The sequence below is a fragment of the Bison bison genome, unplaced genomic scaffold (assembly GCF_000754665.1).
Source record: "Bison bison bison isolate TAMUID 2011002044 unplaced genomic scaffold, Bison_UMD1.0 scf7180017864471, whole genome shotgun sequence".
Lineage (NCBI taxonomy): Eukaryota > Metazoa > Chordata > Mammalia > Artiodactyla > Bovidae > Bison > Bison bison.
The window spans coordinates 22,198,062-22,209,992 of NW_011495032.1; the positions used below are offsets into that span (position 1 = coordinate 22,198,062).

The following is an 11,931-nucleotide window of genomic DNA, read 5'->3' on the forward strand; positions in this document are numbered from 1 at the left end:
TGGGGTTAATCCCAGATATGGAATATCCCAACTTCAAAAAGATTTCATTCTTTCTAGATTCCCTGAGTTCACAAGTTATTTAACTCAAGAACAATTTCTGAGCCACAACATGAAGCATATTAATGTAGTTTCTCCCTGTCCCTTGAGAGGCCACAATTTTAAAATAGTTCTCATCTCACGGGCTCAAAACAAACTACCAGAAAGACAAGTCAAAGGCTCTGTTTTGAAATCAGCCTTAAAGGAGAAAGGGGTTGTTTTGGAGGCTAATTCAGAGGTGCAGGTTTAGGTATAGGCTTGTGGGTACACTCCTCACTTGCCTGCCATACTGACAGAGACTATCTCAGCGCCACCGCTATGCAGATCTGGATAAAGATGACAAAAGAAACTCTACCTAACAGGTTCCATGAAGATGGGTTCATTTCTTTACTTTGCTAGCAGGAGTAGGATCGACAACCAGATATATTTTCAGAGAGCAAGCCTGTGTTTATTATATACATGAGAGGCTGGCTGTGAGAAAGACGACTTCACTGACTCACATCAAAGGAAGCAAAAAGCTGCATCTCAGAAGCCTTCCTGGCTTGAAAAGAACTGTCTCCCTCTAACTCGCTTTCAAGCTATACATCAATCTTCAATATAATTATGTTTGACAGAATATAAGCTCTCGGCAGTTAACTTGTTTACAATAAATGCTTAGTTTGGGTACACGGACTGTATTTCAGTCTTAGAAATATCCAACGCAAACCTACAACAGTCCCACTATCCGGCTGAGAATTATTTTGCTATAAATCTTTTTATTGGGGGGCTGAGGGAATTACTTTGCAGTTTGTTTTCCACTAACCACTTGGAACAGTATAAAAAGAGGTACATTTATACTCTGACCCTGGGCTAATTGGAATTCTATACATTTTCACAGGAGAGCGTGCGGTATCAATCCTGAATATGAAGGTCGGCGCCTAGACAGTTTCACCATGGCGGCAAAAAAACACGTGTGCAGCAAAATGGCTCTCACTAAGGGCACAGCATTCTCCTTCAGCTCTTTTTCTCCTCCAAGTCTCTTGGGAACTAACAACCATTTGTGACGGCATTGGCAGACTTTCAATAGTAAGCTCCAGTTGAGGGGTGAGGGGTGATAAGTTAGCCGTAAAAATGTGCTGAAGGCTCAAACTCACTGTATGAATGGACCTGTAAATAGAGTAAGTCATGCTGAATGTTAACTGGAGATTCATCTGAGAAGAAAAAAGAAAATCAGGATCACCTTGTTCATTGTTATCAAGTGCCTTTACTTGAGTCTTAAATGAGTAATAACTTGCCTTTCAGTGAACAATTTGCTCCTCTTATACCCCCTAAATAACAAAGGATGTTCATTCCTCTAGTACCACATCTTCCAAGGCTACAGGACAAAATCTTATCTGAATGGACCCTGGTGAGCTGAAAGCTGGCAAAGCTTCAGGAGAACTCTGGTTTAGCCTCACTCTCCTCCATGAGCTACTTCCAGGCATGCATCCTCACTAGCATTCTGAACCCTTTCTCGTTTGCAGATCATGACAAACTAATCATCGCAGTTTCCTCTCTTGTTTCTTAATTTCACAAACACCTTGTTACCAGATTTCTATGATAACTCAACTTTAACATAGTATTCGTATAATATATTAAAGAGATCATTTTAAGAAACCTAGTTGAAGTTTACTTTCCAAAATAATACTGGGGAAATGTCATTCCTTTATTACTTAACAATGAGATCCCAACTTCTTTCCTTCTAGTCAATGTTATCATTTCAGGCAACATAGAGAATTTTTTAAGTCTTTCAGCTTCTAATAAAGAAGACACGTAAGTGATTTGTAAGTTTCAAGAGTCCTCAAATATATTTTTTTTAAAAAAACTTGTCACATGACTTCAGTATGAGAGAAAGAAAGGAAAAATATTTTCTCTGAATTATCAACCTCACAGATCTTTTTTGTTAATATCAAAAGCACTAGTTTGCAACATGAACTAATGGAAAATTGTTAAATTCACCTAAAATAATCACTTCTTTTTTTGATTTAAATAAGCCCTTTTAAAACCTTGACTATTTAACTGCTATTTACTTAGGGGAGGGGAGACATGGAGAAGGTGACTGATGAAAAAAAAAACAGTTTTTTTTTTTTTTTTATTGTACAACAAAAATTCCCTCCAAGGCAAAAAGACATTATGCCAAGTTCCACCCAGAATTAATGTTTAGGTTTAAATTATAAAGCCCAGAAAAAATGGAACCACTAATAGACCCTTAAAGCTCGTGGCATTCGTCAATGATGTTAGGTTATGTAAATGTTAAAACTGAAAAACCTTTTGCTGACAAAAGTATTTTAATGAAAGCACCATTAACTAGACTCTCTAAACTGAAATTTTTTAAAAAAGAAAAAAAAGAAGCTTTTTGAGCTGTATGACATAAATTCCAGTCTGAAAGGGATTATGCTTTGGACAGTTCTGGGATTATGAGACCTCCACCAGGAAGGGTTTACTGCCTATCTTATTCCTTTCATTTTGTTACTCTCAGAAAGGTTTTTAAAGATCGAACCCAAGAAAACTCTTAGCTACAAACCAAAGAAATAGTCTCCTCTAACTCTGTCAACTGAGTCCAACCTTGGGCTCCAGCTGCTCTGATGACCAACCTCATTTGTGGTTTTAGTATCCACACGACAGGGGTTAACTCCCCTGTTTGGGCTAACTCTACTGTCATCACCCAAGTTTCCAAGCACACACAATTCTATGAACAGAGTAAGAAATACAGCCTACAGTGAAACAACAGTAGCCACCGATTTCAGCGGCTGCCAGTCAGCTCATTCCAAGTTGCTGAAAGCGCTGCCCTGGGGAATGAGGGCTCAGCAGTGTGAAGGATTATCGATTCAATGGTTCCAAAGATTGCAGACAGCAGCCAAAGCCTATGCATCTCAGAGGACAGTGTATATCACCTATGTGAATGTCAGGTGATACGTCTGTGTGGAAACTTGGGGTCCCCCCACAATGCCACATATGCCAAGAAAAAATAAGGGTGTTCATTATTCATCTTCAACTCTCTCCCCCCATCTTGGCTGTTCTCCCATCAGCCAGAGGAGGAAGAGCAGCAGGCCCAGGGACCACACCTAACCCTTACTTTGCAGGGCTTTGTAACAAGAGAAACATTCATTACTGTTTACTTCCATTTACACAGGTGAAAAAGAGGGAGGGAGAGAGAAAGAGAGAAGGCAGTTACTCCTGCAGGTAGAATATAAGAAATTGTGATTCCCCATCTTCAACTGTGTATGAAGACAAACCAATAAGCACTTTCCATGTCTCCTGAGCAACTACACCCAGGAGCTCCTCTCGGAACTTCCCAGGGCATAGTGAGAACCAAACAGTCTCTCCCCAAAACAGAATTTAGCTAGTAAACACAGCAAAGTAAGTGAAAAGCACTTCAGTTTTTCTGCATCTTCTCCAAGACTAAAAATTGGTACATTGTATGACAGGTCCACCTCATTTTTCTTAATGATGTTTTTATTATTCTTTCACTCAATTAAAGCAGAAATGGATATTGCATCTTCTGACTGTATAATTGTTATTGTAATCTGTTTTCGATCACTGCTTGGGAAATGGGTCCAAAACAACATAAACTCTCCACTGCCTCAGAAAGCAAGTCATTTTCTTTTACTACGACACTTAAAGAGACATTTATCATGCTGCTCTGTTAGCATCTTTGGGTTATGAATAAAGAAAGTTCTTGTTCTGTTAACCAAAAATAATAATAATAATAATATTTTGAAAACATTGCTATTTTAAGAGTTTTGATATCAATGTATTTTCCTAGTAAGCTATCAGTTTTTCCTTTTCTTATATGCATATACAAATAACTGGAACAAGCACAATAAAAATAAACAATTTTAATATGGGGAATAATCAGGAAATTTGAAAATCAATCTTATCCAGTTATGAAAGAACAGATACACTTGCTTTCTAGCCAAATTGTTTTTAAGAAGTAAAAAATATTTTTAAAAGAAATAAGAAGATATCTGTGCTTAATATTATGAAATTAAAATTGTTTCTATGAAAGATGCAAATCACTTCTGTCAGATCTTAGTGCTCTGAAAAACAATTTCTCTAACCAGAGTCTCTATTAATTTTGTTCATATCTGTGCAAGTCTTCAATAAAACAAAGTCACAGAGCTACTGTGCACATTTCAATAACCATGCAACCATCAGTAAGCACCAAAAAGTTACTCTGGTGTGAAATGCACCCCTTTTCATATACAGTAGCTTGCAGCATTTCTCCTTAACTTTTTAAAAATCTTTTTTGTTATGTTATGCTATAGTTGAACAGCCCACTGTGCTAAGACCGAACTTCATTCCAGTGATAAGGCAACTAGTTAAGGGTAGAAACTAATCTGTCTTACACACTAGCAAGTAGTAATAACACTGAGAGCAATCAAAATTGAACTATACATCCCCCAGACAGTTTTATTATCCTAATGTGTCCTAAACACATATAAAGAACATTCCTAGTACAATATAGAAAGTGAAGTGAAGTCACTCAGTCGTGTCCGACTCTTTGCGACCCCATGGACTGTAGTACAATATAAGACTCTCATAATTTGCTCATAACTTTATTGCAAAGTTCAAATTCTGGAAATTTCTATTAAGGATTTTTTTTTCCATTTTAAGCATTTGTCAACTAATAACTATCATATTCACAAGCTTATTTTTAATATTTTTAAAGATATACACATCAATTAAGAATGGAAAAATATAACCAAAAACCTAATCATCATAATTATACATCTACAGCACATTTACTCTATATTAGGTCATTTTTAGCTGGTTAATTAAAAATCTGAAATAATTAAAAACTGCAAATGAGAAGCAAAAGTTGCAGAAACAATTTCTGATGTAGCCTTTCACTGCCTCTTAGTTATACTGATTTCACCACAATTTTTAAATCATTTGCTATCAAACAGCACAATAACTGTGTCAATTGAAAACAAAAAAAAAATTATATGTATAGATGGAGTCCCATGACTTTGAAAACTCCATCACAGATCATTTTTACATAAATACTTTGTAACATAAAGTCCTTGTGGGGCTTGTTTCATGTAAAAGAAGAAAATAAATGTTTGGTTGATCACTGAATTCAGAAATATAGGAAATAACACACTATAGAGGCCACATCTATACTTTTTTGGAAATGTGTGAGTCCTTAACTGGCTTTTGTTTTAACTCATACTTCACTTCCACTCAGGGGCGGTCTACTTTGACTTTGAAGCATCTATCACATTACCCGTAAGTAGTAGGATAATGAATCCTTTGTATATAAAAATCCATTTTTAACACATAGACATTTTCAAACCTCTACTGCACTTTAAAATAAAAGGAATCCACGGCTCTCCATATTGACATCCTAAATTAATGCTGGAGAGCAGTGGTGATTGGAAGTGAGAAAGCTCCAATACAATCAAAGTCAGCAGAAGGAAACCATTCATTTTTAAGTCATTATAAAGAAAACAAAAGGCAAACTCTCTTCTTCATTTTTGAGCTAAACATAAAGGTCTCCTACTTGAAACCATTTTCAGTTCTTTCCCTCTTTCTTTTCTTTTCTCTCTTTCTCTCTCCCCACCCTCCTTCCTTTCTTTCTTTCCTTTTTTCCAAAAAATAATGAGTTAAAATGTATGGGTTAGATCCAACATTTCACTGCTGTTCTTATTCTTGGGGAGTTGGGGGGGAGGGGGAACTTGCTGCCAAAGCTTCAGAAAAGAGAGTTTGGGCTGCTAATTTTCCGTTCACAAAATCTAAATTCCCGTTATGCATCTCACACAACTCATGAAATAATATGAAACAGTATTATATCACTGCAAATTGAGACATTTTTATCAAAATAAAGAGTGATGATGCCAACATTTCATTTGTCATTTCCCACTTGTCACTTTTCACTGACAAACTGTTACACATACAACTTTTGTCAAATGCTCCATCCTTAAATACGTTCCAAAATGCCATTGTATCTCAGCATTCATGTAAGGAAGATAGTAAAACTACTATGTGACCACACATTAGTTATGCAAGTTTTTTAAAAAGCCTACTTATTAGATAAAAGTATAAATAACATTTTATTTATTTACATGCTATGTCAGATAAAGTTTGGCTTCCTGAAATAAAGCAAACTACGTACATACTTTTTGCATGTATACATATGACTGAGTCCCTTCACTGTTCACCTGAAACTATCACAACATTGTTAATCGGCTACACTCCAATACAAAATAACAAGTTAAATAAAAAACTATGTACATATTTTTTTTTGCACCTAATATGAGATTACTAGTTACAAGAAACTTTTTTAATGATGAGAAATTGTCATTATTATCTCAATAGAAACTTAAAAACCCTTAAAAGACCAAAGAAAATAATTTGAAATTCATCTAACTCTGTCAATTTGTGTTTTTTTATATATCATATTAACTGTCTCTGCACTAAATCATAAAAAAGAAAAAAAAAAGAGTTTTAAATTATCAAAGTAGTACCACCAAGTTTGACTGCTTACCAGATTTGCCTTGTCAGATACACCAAATAATTACTATGTCTTGCCTGGAATAAAACTGATTTCCACATTTTAAAAATAACTCAAAATTAATTTTCTTAGATGTTTAATAAATTATAATTAGTCTGTTTCCTTCCCTACAGATAGGTAGGCAAAATATATACATACATTCACACAAGGCGAGAAGAATTAACACAGGATATGTAGTATGTACAGACTGATACTCAGTCACAACCCCCTGGAGAAAGAGGATATTACCTATTGTCCGCAGGGGTTAAAAAACAGATGCTTTAAGGGATATCTATGCAGTTTCAATACACACACATACACATATTTCATTCAGATGATCTTGAATATATAATGGTCAGTGGGTTTCTACTAATGGAATATAAGGCTTCCAAAACTACTCGAAACATCAAATTATGCTCAGGACTTTGAGGGGCGGATACCCTATGTTCTGTTTAATGTGTATGTTTCATTGCATATATTTTTTTTAACCAAGTATATCTTTATTTTAATAACAGCCCAAGGACAGAAAACACTTTAGAGAGGGCTATTTTTCTACCTCAGCAAAACTACAGAGGACATACAAGACTGTTGGATGACCCCAAAGCCTAAGTTCATTCTATTTAGAAGAACTTAAACCCTTAAAAAAAAAAAAAAATGGAATAGAAGAGGGAAATACAATCTTTTCACTTCTAAAGTAATAACATGAGTCTTCCCCACAAGCATAATGGTGTTGTACATCCTTAGTTACAAAGAATTTAATGAGTTTTCTCCATTTTGCCTATGTTGACAATCTGTTTCAAATTTCTAAGTATTTTATACATGTCTATAAGTCGGTATCTATACTCTTTCATATCTGCACTCCTTTCAAAATGTAAAATGTCTCTCTATAAGTGCTCCTATGGTGGCTACACCTGACTTGAAGTGCATTTCTTTTAATCGAAAAGGAAATGTTCCACATGCAGATAATTAACACTGTAGACAGTGTTCAGCTCTAAATGAGGCCCTGCCCCACAATCATGATCACATTTGCTTCCCAATTTGAGTACATCAGCATGTATTGCATAATGATATTTTCCCCCTTCCAACAAGACAGTTGTGTTCTTAAAAGGGCTGACCGGTAGCAAGAAGAAAAGGTCTACTTGGGGTCCAAGAGTTATAACTTCAATAGACAATTCTTCACCAAAATTAAATGGTTGTTTTAAAAACTAATTTTTCCCCCCCAAAGCTAATTTTTTTTCAAAAAAAAAAAAAGCAAGATATTCCTAGTGTTTAAACATTTTCCTTTGAACTCTAGAACATTTAACACCAAAACAAAACAAAAAAATCATCAAAATTCAAAGGAAAATGGAAAATATCAAAAAGATTTCTGATGTTTAATGCCTCCTATCAGCAAATACACCATCTGGTATACTCTAGCGCTGTTCATTCAGTTTAAATAAAGCTGTCTGAAAGTTCTTCTTTAAGCCAAACATTAAAAAATGAAAATGCTTGTGTTAACAATGAATGAAGCACAGTAATTTATTGCTATTAAGGCACAACTGGCCAGCGCCTTTCAGCAGTCCAGGAGGAAAGCAGAATGCCTTGCTTCCTCGGGAAACTTGATTGGCATCACTTTCATTTTATGCTGTAGGTTTCGTGGCTGAAGCATTGCATACAGCTGAACATTTTAGGTACTTATGCTAATGGTGGTAAAGGATCATCTGATTCTTATATTCATCATCCTTAATAATCTTTTCTTTTTCTAAGTCTTCAAATAGATCTGTAAGTTTTAATCAACAATTTCACGAATATAAATTTCCCCACCATTAATCACCCTTTTTCAAAATCCTTATGGAGTGAATTACTAGCTGAGAGGGGACGCCAATTCTAGTAAGTGAATGTTACCCAGCAGGGATATAAAGCTGTCAACACCGTGGTGCTCTTGCTTGCTCTAAACTCTCTCCCAGCCTTCATATGTTTTTTAAAGAGATATTAGCCTTTTTTTTCCTAAGGACCTTCTATAAAAGCTGACTGTCATATATATCTGAGCACTTATATTTTATTACATACACGCTTTAAAACATACTGCTTAGATAAGAGCAAATACAGCCTAGAAAGTGTTAGAAATACAAAGCAAAATTGATCTACTTTCTTATAGTCTTCTAAAGCTAACCACACTGTAAACAACACACTTCTAAGTCCCCCTATTAAAACAGAATCCTGTGATAGTCTTTCTACCACCTCATCCAGTCAAATCCAGACACTAAAATGATCTCTCTTTTGGAAAAAAAAAAAAAAAAAAAGTTCTCATCAAAAAACACAGCAAACTCTCTCTCCCTCTAGAAAAGTAGTGACAGCAACAGAATTTATTATGGCAACCAACGCATTCAGAAACATTTATTTACCTATTTATCAGAAGCAGTAAGATAAACTGCCATTTTATTGAGTTGCCAATTAACTTAATGATTTCCCCTATTTTTAGGGGGAGACTATTTAAGAAAGAGAATCACTAAAGATTAACTAACACATCTTCCCAAATTTTGAGCTCTGTTTTATTATTATTATTGTTATTTATTATTACAGCCATCTTTACAACGTTGACAAGACTGCAGTATATCTGAAAATGGTAATAAATGATGCAGAGCTATAAATATTTTTGTAGTTGTCTAGGGTTATTATATTGCTTCATAAAGAATATTTAAACAAGAAGAGGTAGGATAATAGAAATATAATCTACTTTATATATACTCTATGTTCCCCCGCAATCATTTCAATTATAAAAGAACTACTAAATAGAAATATTATCTTAAATATTTTTAAAGTTTAGAATGTGCATTTTTAAAAACACTTTGCTTTTCTCCAATCTATATATATGATTAAAAGTTATAATGAAGTAAAATTACGTATCTCAATGTACTTTTGGAAACTATCCATATATAAACTTAAACCCACAAAATAATCATTAACATTCAATAAGAAAACTTTGCACTATTGAAATGTTATGTTCTAAGTTGTTATATTTTAAAACTTCCTAAATGAAAATTTTTCCAATCTATTATGTTCTACAGAGTAAAATCTTTAAAAAAAAAATCTTTAAAAATCCACTCTATGTAAACTATTTTATCCACTTTACTATTACATATCATAAACGGTACTTATTGAGACAAAATAATGTCATTTTTATTTTCAATTTGGGAAGCAGCAGAGATCTTTGATATTACTAAATTAAGTTAAAGCTCAGAAAAAGTGACTAAACCAGCTTATTGAAACAAATTTATTACTTCTCACCAAGGCTTCATATTTGTCTCTATCAAATTTGTAGTAAGTGGTCAAATGTGAATTATCACCTACAAAAATATGAAAAGTAACTGTTATTTTACACTGAAGGTATCCCTGGTCAACAAAATCAAGTAGTCTCTTTCACAGTTCAGTAAGATATAGGAAGGAAAGAAAAACTTGCTTTAGGAAAGTACAATTGTTAATCATTACATTCTAAAATGTTTAGAGACTTCTTTCAATTTAGGGAGTTTAGAAAGAAACCAAAATTTCAGCCCAGGCTTTTTGGGTTTTTTCCCTTATGCATAAGGCCACTTTGAGAACACATCCTCTCCAAGGATTTCCAAAAGCTTTTCAACCCAACATCACTAGCACTTATCATGTCATCTCACCTTTGGTCCCACCATGTTCACTATATATTTTTCTTTCTTGTATGCATATACTAAAAAATGGTATCAGAAGTCTGAAGTTATTCTTTCAGTCTCAAGACAGCACATTAATAAACACTATTTCTAAAAAGTGAGTCACAAAACTACGAAGTTTTCTTTTGCTTCAAGTCCCTAAAATGAAAGATACATAAGCCCACAATCTATAGCCAAATAATTTTATTAAAGCTTTAAAAATTGAGCAAATGAGTACTTTGCAAGGGAGATGATTAATATAAGGAACTAAAGCAAACCATCCTGAATGCCTACAAGAAATAGTAATAATAAAATAAGTAAAACCAAAAGCCTGTTCTTTTATAAATTGTCCATTGTCTGTTTATAAAATTTCTTTAAAAGGGACTGGATATTTCGAATTAAGTCTTTACTTGGAAATACACACAATGGCTATTTAGAGCAGGAGAACTTATCACTAACTTTCCCTAGGGTTTTGTTTCATTTCAGGCAGGCTAATGAAAGAGTAACATTAAATAGGCTAATACTGAAAATATTAGGGGGGAAAAAACTTTTAGAAGCAAAAAATTTTTAATTAGTAATTTATGTCAAACACACACAAAAAACTGCATGCCATGTAGAACTGTGTATTTACATGTATAAAACAACTAAGGAAATGTCCTATAAACCTCAAAATATTTTAATAGTGTTTAAATTTCTTTCATATCTTTACTTCATAAAATTACTTTCCCTAACCACCTTAAAAGAAAGTGGTTGTTTAAGTAGTAAACACTGCAAAAGATTTTAAGTAATATTAAGTTCTTGGAAAGAAAAACAGCATGTAGCCAATAAGATCACTATACCATTTTTACCTGTTGTGCTATATAATTCCGTAACAAAGTTACAAATGCATATAACTTTAAACTTTATTTTTTTTAAAACGGTAGCATTAAAGTCTCTAAGGGCCTGACAGATTCGCAGGGATTCTTTATTTCCCACTTGAAATAAAGTGGCTGGAAATACTCCCTGTTGTTAATCATTTGTCTCTAAGTACTGTCCTAACTAATAAAGTAACATCAACACCCTTGCTCCTGGTCTAACCTGAGCATTCAAGATTAGTCCATAAAAGCGATCGCACCTAAACTCCATCCCTACAACAGACACTCTTGAGGCAAAGCAAAAGAGTTAGATCACTAAAAAGCTCTCTAGGAAAATCTAGAAACAGTTAGCTGGCTGTGACATAAACCTGCCAACACCTCAGCACATAGTGGCAAAGTGCCCAAAAAATGCCACCCTCCGGGTAAACCACTTTCTTGTTTTAACTCGAGATGAAGCTACCAGTTGCAGAAGAGAGGCGACGGGGGCATTATTTGGCAACCTGGAACTCACTTCCTGTAACCCTACACCGCGACAGCGCCTAATCAACCTGAACCCTGACACCCGGGCCTTGATCGCCCCGGCCGCGGGCTGCGCGCGCCTCCCCGCTCCGGGCTGTTACCTCCCACGGCCTTGGCCACGGCGCCGTTGGGTCTCCCGCGGGCTCCCATGGGGCTGCCGTTCTGCTCCAGCCGGGCCACCTTCGCCGAGGGAGGACCCTTGACGTCCGGACTGCCGCTCCGCCGGTCGGGGCTGTCCCGCAGACACGGGCTCTCGCTCCGCCGCTCCATGCTGCTCCGACTTGGAGACAAAGTTCCCACCGGCAGGTCGCAATAAAACGCGCAGGGACCTAAGGAGGGGGCGGGGGGGGAA

The 11,931-nt window shown here is 35.4% G+C and overlaps 1 protein-coding gene across 4 annotated transcripts in view; it reads right to left on the bottom strand.

Moving 5' to 3' along the window:
- SATB2 (SATB homeobox 2) overlaps positions 1 to 11,931 on the bottom strand; it is a 205,993-nt gene that overhangs the window by 183,977 nt on the left and 10,085 nt on the right. For all 4 annotated transcript variants that reach the window (XM_010860926.1, XM_010860927.1, XM_010860928.1 and 1 more), the window contains one exon: positions 11,681 to 11,908. In XM_010860926.1, coding sequence (XP_010859228.1) covers positions 11,681 to 11,849 — 169 coding nt within the window. In that variant the 5' untranslated portion in view covers positions 11,850 to 11,908. The remainder of the gene's footprint in view (positions 1 to 11,680; positions 11,909 to 11,931) is intronic.